This window comes from Pogona vitticeps, chromosome 2 (assembly GCF_051106095.1).
Source record: "Pogona vitticeps strain Pit_001003342236 chromosome 2, PviZW2.1, whole genome shotgun sequence".
NCBI classification, from domain to species: Eukaryota; Metazoa; Chordata; class Lepidosauria; order Squamata; family Agamidae; genus Pogona; species Pogona vitticeps.
In genome coordinates, this window is record NC_135784.1 from 223,190,311 (window position 1) to 223,206,927 (window position 16,617).

Sequence of the window (16,617 nt, forward strand, 5' to 3'; positions counted from 1 at the left end):
GTGTGTGATATATTTACCCTGTTTTTAATATTTGTTAAAAATATAGATATTAAGTGCAGCAGACAAAACTTCTAATAAATATTTAGTGTCTTTATTTTAAGACTGGCTATAGAACATGGGGGCAATGAATTATTGAATAGCTTTGTTTGCATTTTTTTCCAGCTATGTTATCGAAAAGTATAAAATTAAGCTCTTGTAATTTTTCATTAGGTTTAAAAATGCTATGACTCAAGCATAAAACTGAGCTAGTTTCCATTTCATTTTATTTTACCTTATTCTGTAAATATAGAAAACATTCAGTTGTTCCAATCCACTCATCCCTCCCCCCCTTGTACTTAGGCAGTGATGATGAGTTAGAATCAGGTTGCAGCATAGATTGGGAAAATCTCCCAGCATTCTCTTCCTGCAGAGGCATCATCTACCAGCACGGCTGTGTAGCTGCAGCTGTTTCAACTGACATTTCATTTTATATTCCTGTATGAGGAACTACTCTGGTGATAGCTGCTGTTTTGTGAACTTTTCCATTTTTCTTCCCTAACTAATAATTAATTAATAAGAAGTCCTTAAATAAAAAAGAGGAAATGGGATATTCTCTGTGCAATTATTGCTGACTTTTCGATGTCTGATGGAAACAAAACACATCTGAGGGGGCTTATCTTCTGGTAGCAATTGCAGTTATCCATCTAAAATTACCTAATTTAATTCTGTAAGTATATCGCATCTTGTCTAAGCTAGCTAGCTGCTAAAATGGATGGCAAAAGTCACTGTTTACTTATGGTAATTTTGGGGGGAATTTCTGGGGAAATAAGGTTTTTATTTTGTCTTTTCCAAAGTACAGCAAGCTCAGCATCTCTTGGCATAGTTATTGGTGGGGGGAATATGATTCAGAACTATTTCAGAAGTTACTGTTTTTTCTTACGCCTTTTTAGCTCCTTTTGTGATCCATGTATTTCTGCTGGTGTCTGTGAGTGATGTTTGGTGATGCTGTGGGCTGCAGAATGCAGCAAGGTGTGTAGATTGTAACAGAAAACATTTAAAACTGTGAAATATGGTAGTGAGATTGTTTGTGAACTGACTGTTCAAATAGTACAATGACTTGGGTATTTGTATTTCATTGTCGACTTTAGGATCAAAAACTAGAAGCATTATATGATACTGTAGCATATATAATTTATGTTTGGAACAAGTCCGCCATGATTACATAAGAATCAGGTATAGCAGACTTCCTGTGACTTCCCAGTAATTTGTCTAAAACCACAGGAAAAGTCCTAATCATGTATTTGGATTTTAGCCAATATTTGAATGACGCAGTTCTGATACTATAAGCATCTGGCCTGATTTTGTGGTGCTGCTGTGCTGAATAGAGGGGTTTTTTTTCCTTCCAGCAAAGTTTTAGAATGACTTGAGCTGTAAGTAAGCCCCCCCCCCCCTTCATTAGTGTTAATATAAATATTTCTTTACTTAAGTTTTGTTCTTTTGTTCATCTTTCTGTTGTGGCTGTAAATGTTTGCTGTCACCTATTTATTGGGGACTTTTACTAGGTGAGACTTAGGAAGCTCATTTTTAAAAAAAGAGTTCTCACTAATAGAAATCATTTTGCACAGAGAGCTCAGCCTTTCTAAATTCCAGTACAGATTAGTTTTCATGACCCAAACTAATGTGATGGTGAGAATTTAAATTATCCACCAGACTTAACATTTCCTGAATGCCATGAAATGATGTTTGGAAATCTTTTAATCAAGAAGTATGGATAGCATTTTGATGCAATTCTTGGTTCTAGTGTGCCAGAAAGAGCTTAAAATGAGTCCTGTGTTATTGTCTCTCTCTCTCTCTCTCTCTCTCTCTCTCTCTCTCTCTGTGTGTGTGTGTGTGTGTGTGTGTATTTAAATGCAGTTTGTAGGTTTGTCTGACTAAATTCATGGATGAACACATAAGTGGAATTAAAAATCCTGTAAGCAAATACATTAAAAAGTGATATAGGTCAAATTCATGCATGACTGTTCCATCAATCCCTATTTTATTGCGTATAGCTATGTAATAGTATGTTAGGCATCCTTCAGTCTCGAAAGACTATGGTAGCGTGCTCTGTATGGAGGACTTGGAACAGCGTCTAGTGTGGCTGAGGAGGCCAATTCGAGAGTGACAATCCCTTCCACAATGAAGACAAATCCAATCTGTCCCCTGTCCAGCTCCCTGGTTTTTCTGCTTTTGTGATTTCCTCTTTGCCTCGGCCTGCTGGGCAAGGGTCGCTTCAAATTGGGAGAGGCCACGATGCAGTGCCTGCCTCCAGGCTGAACGCTCAGATGTCAGGGTTTCCCATCTGTTGAGGTCTATTCCTAAGGCCTTCAGATCTCGCTTGCAGACGTCCTTGTATCGCAGCTGTGGTCTCCCTCTGGGGCGATTTCCCTGCACTAATTCTCCATACAGGAGGTCCTTTGGAATCCGACCATCAGCCATTCTCACGACGTGCCCAAGCCAACGTAGACGTCGCTGTTTCAGTAGTGTATTCATGCTGAAAATTCCAGCTCGTTCTAGGACTACTCTGTTTGGGACTTTGTCCTGCCAGGTGATGCCAAAAATCCGTCGGAGGCAACGCATATGGAACGTGTTCAGCTTCCTCTCCTGCCGTGCACAAAGGGTCCAGGACTCGCTGCAGTACAGGAGTGTGCTTAGGACACAGGCTCTATAGACTTGGATCTTTGTATGTGTCGTCAGCTTCTTATTGAGCCATACTCTCTTTGTGAGTCTAGAGAACATGGTGGCTGCTTTGCCAATGCGTTTATCCAGCTCGACATCCAGAGAGAGGGTGTCAGAGATGGTTGAGCCAAGGTACACAAAGTCATGAACAACCTCCAATTCTTGTGTAGAGATGGTAATGGAAGGAGGTGAGTCCACGCCCTGGCCCATGACTTGTGTTTTCTTCAGGCTGATTGTTAGTCCAAAGTCTTGGCAGGCCTTGCTGAAATGATTCATGAGTTGTTGGAGGTCTTCAGCAGAGTGAGCAACGATGGCTGCATCATCTGCGAAGAGGAAGTCCCGCATGCATTTCAGTTGGACTTTGGTCTTCGCTCTCAATCTAGAGAGATTAAAGAGCTTTCCGTAATAGTATGAATGTGGCTGTAGTCTGCCTTTCTGGAAGGGAAATAGCTGTACTACAAAAGAATTGCTTTGTTGCCATTTTCCCCCTGTAAAATTAAAATGAATGTGTCCTGCATTGCTTAAAGCTAAGGATGGAAATCTTCAATTTTGCACACGAAAATGAAAAAAATTCTTGTTTTCTGCTTGCTGGAATAAAATTACAAGAGGTGTTATACATCCTTTGCATTTCAGGGCTCTTTTGAGAAAACTTCATAGAAGTAGGTTTTGCAGAAAAAGGTGTTTTGTGCAAAATACAAGGTTTTTGTGTAAAATTCAAGGTTCATTGTTAATACTCTGCTCTTAAAAATGGTATTGGTCTGTACATTCTTGTGCAGGAATGAAAAAAATTGAGAGCAGTTGACTGGTTTTTTTAAAAAAATTGGATCTCTCAAAGTACAGCTACATAGTCAAATATTATAGGATTTGCTCTGTATATAAAATGGGTTAATTTGAAGTATTTTTACTTGACTGCATGATGCAAAGACAGATTCAAATTGATCCTCTTTGCTCCCAAAGTGGCTTTCTTTCTCTGCTGCTCAGAGACTTCTACTTTTTCAAGCCATAATGATTCAAACTGGCTTTTTCCCCGTGTGATTAGTTGTGATACATTCTTGTAAAGATAGTGGGGTTCTGTAGGAGTCCTGATGATTTAGGCAATTACAGTGTGGTTTCCACCTTTGCCGAGCCTTGTATGGTTTACAGTGAAGCTGCTTTCTTAATCTGAAGCTGCTGAATAGATTCTTCAAAAACGTTTGTATAGAAAATTAACATGGAAAGGTACTTAACAGTCTCATAGAACATCAAAAGTTTGAACAGTAATTTTGCAAAATATATAATAATTAACATATTGGAATAATGCCATAACTGGGATCACCACCACCTTTAACCTCTCATCCATTACTCTTTTCCCTTACTTTCAAGTAATGTGTGGAGGAATTACCTCATCTCTTATCATATAAGGTTTTCCCAAGCTCTGTCTTCTCTTAGGTTCAAACTAGTTTGAAACTTGTTTTGAGTCAGCCTTTTGCCTTGAAGCTAGAAAATGTCCACATATTTGTTACATCATAGTGGAGAGGACAGAGGAAGCACATTCAACCTTAAAGTGTTAAAAAAAAGTAGCAAAGCAGAAAAATATGCATATTGCTTTGTAAAAAACTTTGTAAAACTTAAAAGTAGATGAGCTTTCCTACTGAAGTGACATTGCAGAAAGGTCTCTGCTATTAACAAGCAAGAAAAATCTTGTTTTAAAAAACTCCTTTCAAGTTGCAAGGATATGTAAAGAAAGATTAATTGCCTCGCTAGTTACCAGTAACTTCATGGCAATGATCTATTACGGTAGACCGAGTAGCTAGTGAGTGCTAGTTGGAATTAGTGTTCTACCAGCAACAAAATAACAGGTTACCCACAGGAGGCCATTCTGGCCCCATTTTTTCTGTCCTTCCAGAAGCAGGCAAAGACATTTCTCTTCAGGCAAGCGTTCCCTTAGTAATTTGCTACCTGTATCTTTAATATTGCCTTTTAATGATGTAAGATGCCTCCTTATACTCATTGTTCTTAGCTTTAAATATTGTCTTGTAATCATGTTAATCACCATTGTATACTCATTATTTTCAACTTCAAATACTGTCTTTCAATGTTGTAAGCTGTCTTGCGTCATTTTCAAGGAGAAAGGCAGGGTAAAATATTTTAAATGAACAGACAGACATGGTTGCTGAGCCCTCCCCAAAAGTGATTACTTCATTACTTACTTCACAACTATTAACTGATTTCCATTTATTCTGACGACATTTCTGCACAATACTTTCAGAAAGAATTGTATACTGCATTTCTATAAAACTAGAATAGCATGAGAGTAATAAATTAAATTCATGTTGTCAACAATTGCTTTTTTCCCTAAATGTGGGAAAAAAGGAGACTGTTGTGTTATTTGGTCCCATCATGTTAACTCACTTTTGAATACTTTTTTTAAAAAAAACTTGAAAAGTTATTTCCATCTCCAGAACAGTGGTTCCCAGCTTTGAGTCCCCAGATGTTCTTGGATTACAAATCCCAGAAGCCTTCACAACTAGCTATGATGGCCAGGATTTCTGGAAGTTGTAGTCGAAGAATATCTGGGGACCCAAGGTTGGGAACTACTGCCTTACAGGAAGTTGTGGTCAAAATCTATTGAAGTGGAAATGCTTTGTCAACATAATTCCTCTCCTTAGTCTGTGCATCACCAAAACCTTCTCCGGAGGGCTGTGAAACTCTCCAGTGTATGTTTTGCAGTGAGTCAGAGAACTAGGGGCTGGAGTTGTGTTGTGTCTGCTAGCTCAATGCTACTCCTATGTGTTTGTTTAATACATTATTTTTAACTGAAAAAACACATTGTCAAACCTTAGTATCATATCGCTTTTGATAAAATTTATTTGTAAAGGAGAACTGTGTTGTAATATAGGAAAGAAAAGGTGGGTCTGAACATGTTACAGTGGTGCCTCGACTTGAGAACTTAATCTGTTCCAGAATGGTGTTCGTAGGTCGAAATGCTCGTAAGTTGAAGCACCATTTCCCATTGAAATGCATGAGAATGGGATTAATTCGTTCCAGCATTTCAAAAAAAAAAAAAAAAAGCACAAAGAAAGCCCATCTGAAGGCGCTGGGGCTTTAAAAAATATTTTTAAAAAATATTTTAAAAAACAACCAAAAATAAACAGCAAGCCCCGAAGGCTACGAAAAAATCAAAAAGAAACAACACAGCACAGAAACATAACCCCCCTCAGCTGAAACCCACCCTGAAAACCCACCCAGAAGTTTCTAAAAAGCAAAAATCAGCACCTTACCAGGCAGACTGAAGCCTCTCCAATGGCACTCACTCCCCAGCGGATGGCGACAGGTGGCATAGGGCAGCCGAGGTGATGGGGCACTTACTCATGAGTAGACCTGCACCAGGGATGGGCAGGGAGCGCACCGGCTTCCTGTGCCCGGCAGCAAATTGGAGCCAGCCCACCTCTCCTTCCTCCTCCTGCACCGCCGCCACACGCCCCATCCATGGAGGAGCCCTCTGACCCATGGGCTCCAGCCCAGGGCCTTTGATGGGCCTTACTCATGAGTAGACTTATGCCAGGGATGGGCAGGGAGCGCACCGGCTTCCTGCGCCCGGTGGCAAAGCGGATCCGCCCCGCCTCTCCTTCCTCCTCCTGCACTGCAGGAGTAAAAAAGTTCCTTGACCCCCTTCTCCAACCGTTGGGGTGAAAGAGCTACAAAGAAGCAGCTTCTTCGCCACCAACGGTTTGAATTTCACACCTGTTTCGCCTGCCTTTTTCTGTTCTTATGTCGAAGCTACGCCCGCAAGTTGAAGCAAAATTTTGCGAGCGGAGCGGTTTGTAAGTCAAAATGTTCATAAGTGGGGTGTTCGTGAGTCGAGGCACCACTGTAGTTGTGGTACCTTTTGCTTGCTTGTTTCTGATAACTTACACGTTGTTTAGCTTCTCCATGTGGCAATGATTTCTATTAAAATTAGAATCCCTTTATTATAGCAAAAAGCAATTTTCTATAACCAGAAATGAATAAGATTTCATTCCTTGCTGGCAGAACAAGTAACTTGTATTGCAGAAGACTGCAGTCTGCCATCACCATTTAAAAGATGGGTGGAGAAACTGTGGGACAAGAGCCCCACTGGGCCCATGCCTTAATTTGGGGGGATGTTTGGCATCATCCAGCACTCTAGATGTTTTGAGTTGATTCTTTTTCTCAGGATTACAATGCTGGGAATCCTCTCTCTGTGGGAAACCTGATAATTGGCTGTTGAAATGCTACTTTATAGTCATATATGTTAGTTTTTTATACCTGTTGCCATCTTGGTTCATTGTAGGGATTATTTATTGTTTTTTTGTGAGTTGGGTTGAATTGTTCAACTTGTGTGAATTGCCCAGAGTAATGGCTTGCCAGTAGACGTGCAGTTTATAAATATAACTAATCAATAAATAAAAATAAATAAATTCTACAAACTGTATGTAAGAGCGTGATGGAATGGGTGGACTTTAAAAGAATTGGTAACTCGCCAAGAGCTATATTGCACCCATTTCTGGTTGATTCGCCCTTTTGATTTTTCATACGGATCAATAGCTCTTCACTGTCAAAATATTACAGACACCTGACTTAAATTTCAAATTTTCAAATATATCAAAGCAGTTGAAACTGGTATTTATTGTGGCATTTGTAAGTCATTTGGATACAATGGATGTAGTTAGCTGAGCATAATACAAAATGTTAACAATTTTCACCATATATACTTTACTAGGGCCACCAAGATGGATCTTAAGGGTGCTTTGGAAGAGTGTTCAATGGCACTGAATCTATTTCTGAACAACAAATTCTCAGAAGCTCTGGAATTACTTCGTCCTTGGTGAGGTATTTTGCTTGCCAGAAGCAATATGGGAAGACATGCCATCTGGTTGCAGGAGATTAATTTAAGGCCTCTGAATACAGTAGCTTTCATTACTTCTCTTCTGTTTCCTTTCCAAAAGCAAGTGTTCTGGAGTTATTTCTTTAAACCTTCTAAAGTGGCCTGTATTTTTTGTCATTCAAAATATGTGACTGTTTTACAGGTTCAGGTTAGACCTCAGGTTTCACGGTCTTATCTGAATCATTGGCTGAAATCCAGTTACACAGCTATGCGTGTGTAACATAAAGTGTTTAGAAGTGGTGGGAAGAATTGTGATAGTGAGGAAGTGCTGTATTCAAAAATCACATCCACATGCGTGTTTTTCACAGTTGCAACAAGAACCCCTGGACCGACTAAGGAATCAAATTATGCAGGGTGGGTGCCTGGGTGTAATACCTGGCATACTTACATAAGAGTAGCTGTATGTTATGCCAAAATGAACAAGATTTCAGCCAGCATCTGAGCACCTTGATCTCAAAGAATATTAATATATTTTGTATGTTACATAGTTAAATCATTCTTTCAAGATAAAATTGGCTTCCACAATTATATAGAACTACAACAGTTATATGGCATTTAAGAAAAGCATATAATGGGGGGGGGGGGGTTGTGTGGAATGACCACCAGCCTCCATAGCATGTATGCCAGCTTCCATAGTATTTACATAGCATGTGCTATACTTTTGTGAAATGTGTAATTATGCATTCAAAGAACATATTTTAAGATGAGTTGGAATTTCTGTCAAATGATTATTTGTTTCTCTCTCACAACAGGTCTAAAGGCAGTATGTACCATGCCTTAGGATATAGCACTATTTTAGTTATGCAAGCTGCAATGACCTTTGAGCAACAAGATATCCAAATGGGAATTGCTACCATGAAAGAAGCATTACAAACTTGCCAAAAGTAAGCATACTTTTTAAAATTTATTGCTTTATTAAATGTCTTAGGGTTCTGTATGCTCACATGATGATTTGAGTTGCTGCTAAACAAAGATGTAGGAAATGCTAACAGAAAATGTATAGGAAAGCCACTTATTTCACTTTTGGTATGCAGTCATCTATTATCTTCACTTATTTGATAGGTAAGCATAGTTGTGGGGTGAGGCACACGATTTGTTTGGTGCATGAGTCACACCTGTATGGATTTGCCACACCTGCAAGCACATTTCATTGTTTCTTAATCTTCCTTTGTAAATTCTTTACCTATGCATGTGAGGGAAGCTTTCCCTCAGTGATTGGCTATCTGAGTGTGATTTTTAGATGGATTGTTATGCATTACTGCGTTGACTAGATTTTTAGTACTTCTTGTGTTTACCATTACTCAGTGGTATTTGTTCAATTTCAATATTTGTATACTTATTGTTTTTAGCTTTAATATTGTCTTTTAATTATATAAATTACCATTGTATACTCATTGTTTTCAACTGTAAATATTGTCTTTCAATAATGTAAGCTGCCTGGGGTCCTTTTTAAGGAGAAAGGCAAGATAACTATATTTTAAATAAATTAAATAAATAACTATCTCTTGCTTCTTCTCCCTCATTCATAGTTAAGTATCATTTTAGACATGATTTTACCTTTATTACTAAATATCAAAGAACTATTACTATACAGCAGTAGTAGCTGTTATTGATTTTGTAACATGCCTATTAATGGTATGCTCTTTGGACCTAAGTTCCCAGGATTCTGCAAGAACTTCAGGCATTCTAGTCCAAACACCTGTACATCCCCCCCTCCCCACAGGGGGAGGACTTCCATGTGATTTCGCCTCCACCATTGGTTTCTCTGGCCATTCTTTTTCCTGTTGTTGGTTTGCTGTAGTTGTTTTAAGAGGAAGCTAGTGCAGTGATTATTGTAGTCTTGCTGTTCATTATAGAGGGTGCCTCCCAAAGAACTATAACTCCCAGGAAGGACCATGGCAGCTTCCCCCCCCCCTTTTTTTTTTAACCAAGACAACAGCAGGAAACAAGAAGGCTAGAGGAACCAATGAGAAAAATAAATCACAAGAAAGCCCTTTTGTGAGAGGTGAAATCTACAGGTATGGTAATCTGAGTTCTGAGCTGCAATTCCCAGAATTCTTGGAGATCACCATTGATGTTCCTAATTTTGTTTTAGATGTTCTTGTATAATTCTTTGTGTTTCATGTCTTTATTTCTCCATTTTTTCTTTCAGTACTTTTGATTAATTGGAATATAATTTGTTCAGTTCCTTAGAATATTACTGTTACTACCATTTTAGCAGTATTTCCGTGTGTATAGTCTCCTTTGTTCTCTTAACAAAGCTCTGTTAGTCTTTGCCCTGCTTCATTTTGAAAATGAAGCAGGGCAAAGACTAATAGAGTTTTCTCAAGAGAACAAGCTGGTCATCACAAACACTCTTTTCCAACAACACAAGAGGCGACTCTACACATGGAAATCACCAGATGGGCAATATCGAAATCAGATTGATTATATTCTCTGCAGCCAAAGATGGAGAAGCTTTATACAGTCAGCAAAAACAAGACCTGGAGCTGATTGTGGCTCTGATCATCAGCTTATCATAGCAAAATTTAAGCTTAAACTGAAGAGAGTAGGAAAAACCACTTAGCTACTCAGGTATAATCTCAATCAAATCCCTTATGAATACACATTGGAAGTGAAGAACAGATTTAAGGAACTCGATTTGGTGGACAGAGTGCCTGAAGAATTTTGGATAGAGGTTCGTAACATTGTACAGGAGGCAGCAACAAAAACCATCCCAAAGGAAAGGAAATGCAAGAAAACAAAGTGGCTGTCCAAGGAAGCCTTACAAATACAGTAGCAGAGAGGAGAAGGGAAACAAAATGCAGGGGAGATAGGGAAAGTTACAGAAAATTGAATGCAGACTTCCAAAGAATAGCAAGAAGAGACCAGAGAGCCTTCTTAAATGAACAATGCAAAGAAATAGAGGAAAATAACAGAAAAGGAAAAAACATCTGTTCAGGAAAATTGGAGATACTGTATCAGAGGAACCTTTGGTGCAAGGATGGACATGATAAAGGACAAAAATGGAAGGGACCGCACAGAAGCAGAAGACATCAAGAAGAGGTGGCAAGAATACACAGAGGAATTATACCAGAAAGATCTGGATATCCCAGACAACCCAGACAATGTAGTTGCTTGACCTAGAGCCAGACATCCTGGAGAGTGAAGTCAAGTGGGCCTTAGAAAGCCTGGCTAACAACAAGGCCAGTGGAGGTGATGGCATTCCAGCTGAACTATTTAAAATCTTAAAAGATGATGCTGTTAAGGTGCTACATTCAATATGCCAGCAAGTTTGGAAAACTCAACAGTGGCCAGAGGACTGGAAAAGATCAGTCTACATCCCAATACCAAAGAAGGGAAGTGCCAAAGAATGCTCCAACTACCGCACAATTGCACTCAAGGAGGAGGAACTAAAGAACCTTGTAATAAGGGTGAAAGAGGAGAGTGCAAAAAACGGTCTTAAACTCAACATCAAAAAAACTAAGATCATGGCCACTGGCCCCATCACGTCCTGGCAAATAGAAGGGGAAGATATGGAGGCGGTGACAGATTTTACCTTCTTGGGCTTCATAATCACTGCAGATGGAGACAGCAGCCACGAAATTAAAAGACGCCTGCTTCTTGGGAGGAAAGCGATGACAAACCTTGACAGCATCTTAAAAAGCAGAGATATCACCTTGCCAACAAAAGTCCGAATAGTCAAAGCTATGGTTGTTCCTGTAGTGATGTATGGAAGTGAGAGCTGGACCATAAAGAAAGCTGACTGCCGAAAAATTGATGCCTTTAAATTGTGGTGCTGGAGGAGGCTCTTGAGAGTCCCCTGGACTGCAAGGAGAACAAACCTATCAATTCTAAAGGAAATCAACCCTGAGTGCTCACTGGAAGGACAGATCCTGAAGCTGAGGCTCCAATACTTTGGCCATCTCATGAGAAGGGAAGACTCCCTGGAAAAGACCTTAATGTTGGGAAAGTGTGAAGGCAAGAGGAGAAGGGGACGACAGAGGATGAGATGGTTGGACAGTGTCACCGAAGCAACCAACATGAATCTGACCCAACTCTGGGAGGCAGTGGAAGATAGGAGGGCCTGGCGTGCTCTGGTCCATGGGGTCACGAAGAGTCAGACACCACTAAACGACTAAATGAAACGAATAGTCTCCTTTGAATCTAGTGTTGTTTTCAAGTTATTCTTTACAAGATTGCATCATTTGTTTTCCATGTTCGTTTTATGTTCCTAGTCCATATTTTCTAATGAATTCTTAGGTTTGCTTCTCTCCGTGTTTTAGTAAGCTCTACAGAGAAGATATGCACTTAAACTAATGAAATTGTAGGTCTGAAGTTGTTTGACTCCTATTGGTAGTCACCAGTTTGAATCATCCTCTACTTAACTCCATTCTTCCTTCTCTCTGTGCTTCAGCTCTTGCTTTCATGATTCTAAATTGCTGGAAATAATTTATGCAGTTATGTTGTGTTGTCTTCCAGCTGCAGCATAATCATTTAGAGAATTTGGTATATATGGCTCAGTTCTTTTGTAAAAATACATTGGTTAAAGTATTTTGTCTCCTTCTCTTGCATGGTAATGTAGATTCAGGAAAAGAAACACAGTGGTGGAATCATTGTCTAGTTTGGTTTCCAAACAGTCTGTAGATCAGCTAAGTGAAGGTAAGAAAATATGAGGCAAGTAAGACATTCTTTTTCTAAGCAAGAGTGGGCAATGTGGGGCACCCCAGCAGCCCCCTGCAGGTCCACACACCAAAATATTTTAAAGTGTGAAAAGCTCCCCTCACATCCCATAGGAAGTAAGGGGATGATTTTCCTGTATTTTGAGTGTGGTCCAGCATCTTTGCCCCCCTGAAATTTAATTTTTTTAAATGAATACTTTTGCTAATAGAGGGCTCAATTTTTGTAAAAACAAAACAAAACCTGGGAAAAAATGTTTGGGAGGTTATGATCATGGAAGCAGTTGTGGCCTTCCAAAGTTTAGGAAAGGGCACATGTGGCCTCCAGACTTCTAAAGGTTGCCCACTCCTGCTGTAAAGTAGGTATATTTTGCTGGTATAAGTGAATAGATGGACTGCTTCACAGCATTTTAGGATAAAGAATTGTGAGGAAAAAATGGTACCTTTATTTATTCAATGCACATTGAGTTTGGAAAGAGCAAAATCTGTCTGGCTTCTATTTTCCTTTCTATCTGAACTTGTGTATGTTTCTTAATATAGGAAAATCTTCCTTTTGGACAATGATCCTATAGTCTGCATCAGCATTCTCTGATCAGAAAGTTCTATACTGATTGAGTTGTTCTGTTTCTTCCAGAAGCATTACTTCTGGTAGCAGGTGAATCACCAAATTCTGTTGTAGCCTGAAAGATACTAATTACTACAGCCCTGCTGGATTACTACATGCTGTATGAGAGACTGCCTTTGAAAAGTGTTCAGAAACTCAAGCAGATCCAAATTGCAGCAGTCAGATTGCCACTTGGAGCTGGTTAAAAGGATCACATATTCCCTCTGCTACAGCAGCTCCACTGTCTGCTGATCCATTTCCAGGCACATTTTAAAGAGTTGGTTCTAACCTATAAAGCCCTGAGCAGCTTGGTTCTAAGCTGTCTCAAAGATTGCATCTCCTTTTATGAGCCTGCCTAGATGTTAAGATCATCAAGGGAGGACTTTTTGTCCCATCACCCTCACAGTTGTGTTTTGTTGGGGATATGGGAGAAGCCCTTTTCTTTTACTGCTCCCAGACATAAGAACTCCCTCCCACAGGAGGCCAGACTCATGCCATCTTTGCTTCTGCAAGCAGGCAAAGACCTTACTGTTTAGGCAGGCTTCTCTAGTGACTGGCTGCCTAAGAGAAGTTTTAAAATAAGTTAGATTTGTTTCATTTTGTTTTGTTTTTGTTTTTAAATCTGTTTTAATGCTTTTGCCTAACATTTTAATGTGTTTACTTAATTCTTTTAAATATTAGAATCATTTATTGTTATCTTTTAATATTGTGTTCTAATGATGTAAGCTGCCGTGAGTCCTTTTTTAGGAGAAAGGCAGGGTAAAAATATTTTAAATAAATAATAGTGTAGGACTTTGTCATTTCTCTTAGCATTATGTTAGCAATAGCATTATCATCTGTTTTTATCTAACAATCTGGCTTACTAACCAGCACTGATGCAGTTTGGTTATTTGGAGGTAGATGTTTAATTTGTACTTAGATTTGTGAAAGTATTTATATGTATTTCTGTGCTTCCAAACCAGAGAGGGGAAAAACAAACGTGCAGAAAATAAATGGATGTGACCTGGGATTGTAGGGTGCTACTCAGTGATATCAACTACTCAAACTTCAGTATGCATGCAAAGCACCTACCAGTTTTCTTTTCCCCTTCTTTCCTTCCTTTCTCTCTCCTTGGAGTTTTGCACTCTTTGCTCAGCTCTTGCCTTTCAATGAATCTCCCATACCTCATTTGTGTAACCTCTGAAAGAAAAGCTGATGAGAGATTCAGACTCCCATCAGCCAGGCACTGTTGCCCTGGTGACACTCTTACCTTTAATTTTTGATGTGACGCGTAGGACTATCATTGCTCCTCTAAAGATTTTGGGTGTTATATGGTACTTTGTATTAAATCCAATTTTTATTTTTTTAATAGAGGAAATGCATGCAGAAATCTGTTATGCTGAATGTTTACTACAGAAAGCGGCACTGACATTTGTACAGGTAATACAGGTTTTACATATCAGCACTCTAAGTAAATTTAGTCCTTTCAGTTGTTCTGGAATATCCTTTGTTTAACAGGTTCTGTTCCGCAAAAGTAGGGGTCTCCAAACTTTTGACCATGAGGGCCACACTGGATATTTTCAACATTTTTGAGGGCCGAAGGAAGATGAACTTGCACACACTTGCGCATGTGGCCACCTTCCCGCCTGCATGCATGGACACCCACACTCACCCCCACCCACCTACACACAGAAGGGAATGAAACAGATAAAATGGCAAGGTGGGCTGGATGTGACCCACAGGCTGTAGTTTGGAGACCCCTGCTCAAAAACAAACTGTTTCTAGTATCTTAAGGAAGATGCAGGGACCAAGAGAAAGCTTGTATGGTGTGGTGGTTATTATTTATTTATTTATTCTATTTATATCCCACCTATCTAGTCGATTAAGACCACTCTAGGCAGCTTACAACAATGAATAAAAGCAGTTTTACATAAAAGAAAACTTTCAACAATTGGGTTAGACACTAGGAAAGAAAAGAAAAGGGGAATTAGGAATTAACTAGGGGGGAAGGCGTGCCGAAACATCAGTGTTTTTAGTTGATTTTTGAAGATACCCAGCGAGGGGGCTGCGCGAATATCAGGGGGTAAGTTGTTCCAGAGGCGAGGAGCCACCGCCGAGAAGGCCCGATTTCTTGTCTTTTCCTTCCGGGCCTCCCTCGGCGTTAGGCTCCTCAGCCTCACCTCCAGGCTCGCGTGAGTGACACGGGTAGATCTTGGTGGGAGAAGGCATTCTGTCAAGTATCGAGGCCCTAAACTGTTTAGGGCTTTATACGTGAAGTCGATGCGGAATCGGATGGGCAGCCATTGCAATGCGGCCAGAGTGGGTGAAATGTGTTGGTATTTTTTCACCCCACTAAGAAGTCTGGCCGCCGCATTCTGCACCACCTGAAGTTTCCGCAGCAGCCTCAAAGGCAGCCCCACGTAGAGCGCATTACAGTGGTCTAATCTTGAGATTATGAGCACATGCACCAAAGTGGTGAGCGCCCCAACATCGAGATAGGGCCGCAGCTGGGCTACCCACCTGAGATGGTAGAAGGCAGTTCGGACCACTGACACCTCCTGGGATTCCATAGTGAGCGCCGGGTCGAGATGGATCCCCAAGCTGCGGACCCCATCCTTAGCAGGAAGGGTCACCCCCCCCAAAGGAGAGGGAGTTTCCCAAGCTCCCGACTGTGGGGGCACCCACCCTTAGTACCTCCGACTTGTCCGGGTTCAGCCTCAGCCCGTTCTCCTGCATCCATTGCAGTACGGCCCCCAGGCAGTGCTGAAGGGACAGAACGGCATCTCCTGCGGTAGGTGGAAAGGAGATGTAGAGCTGAGTATCATCAGCGTAATGATGACACCGGGCTCCACACACCCTGATGACCCCTCCCAGCGGTCTCATATAGATGTTAAACAGCATTGGGGAGATGATCGCCCCCTGTGGAACCCCACAATTGAGATTCCACGGGGCCGAAACGCCCTCCCCAAGCTGCACTCTCTGGGGACGGTCCTCCAAGAAGGAACGGAGCCAGGCCAATGCAAGGCCCCCAATTCCCAACTCGGAGAGCCTCCCCAGGAGGATACCGTGGTCAATGGTATCAAAGGCCACTGAGATGTCGAGGAGGACCAGCAGGGACACTTTGCCCCTGTCGGCCTCCCTCAATAGGTCATCACACAGGGCGACCATTGCCGTTTCTGTACCATGGCACGGCCTGAAGCCCGACTGAAATGGATCCAGGGCATCTGTTTCGTCCAGGTGCGCCTGAAGCTGGTCGGCCACCACCCTCTCAACCACCTTGCTTAAGAAAGAAACGTTGGCGCCGGGCCTGTAGTTGCCAATTTCGTCCGCCGCCAAACTTAGTTTCTTCCTAATGGGCCTAATGAGTGTCTCCTTGAGGGCAGATGGAAACCTGCCCTCAAGGAAAGACCCATTAATTATTACAGTGGCCCATTCCGTTGTTGTAGGCCTGGCTGCTTTGATTAGCCAGGCCGGGCAGGGGTCAAGGGAGGAGGTGGTGGCACGACAGCGATCCAGCACCCTGGCCACAGTGTCAGGCGTGACAGGCTGAAAGGAGTCAAAAATTGCCGGGCAAGACGGAGCGCTGGACATCTCAGCTCGACTCACTGTGTTCAAAAAAGGAGAGAGGTCTCAGTGGATGGCCTCCACTTTAGATTTTAAAAATGCTGCAAATTGGTCTGGTGTAAAACTAGGGGGAGGCCCATCACCCGGGCCAATTCCGGATAGGTCGCACACTATACGGAATAATTCCACCTGCTGGTCGGATGCTTCGCTTATCCGGTTAGCGAAGTATG

The 16,617-nt window shown here is 41.2% G+C and overlaps 1 protein-coding gene across 3 annotated transcripts in view; it reads left to right on the forward strand.

Moving 5' to 3' along the window:
* Positions 1-16,617, forward strand: part of TTC39B (tetratricopeptide repeat domain 39B) — a 117,673-nt gene that overhangs the window by 55,037 nt on the left and 46,019 nt on the right. For 2 of the 3 annotated variants that reach the window (XM_020782960.3, XM_078384943.1), the window contains exons 3-6: positions 7,418-7,522; positions 8,335-8,466; positions 12,147-12,223; positions 14,196-14,263. In XM_020782960.3, coding sequence (XP_020638619.2) covers positions 7,418-7,522; positions 8,335-8,466; positions 12,147-12,223; positions 14,196-14,263 — 382 coding nt within the window. Of the gene's footprint in view, positions 1-316; positions 707-7,417; positions 7,523-8,334; positions 8,467-12,146; positions 12,224-14,195; positions 14,264-16,617 lie in introns of those variants that run through there. The other variant, XM_020782961.3, reaches the window with a different exon arrangement.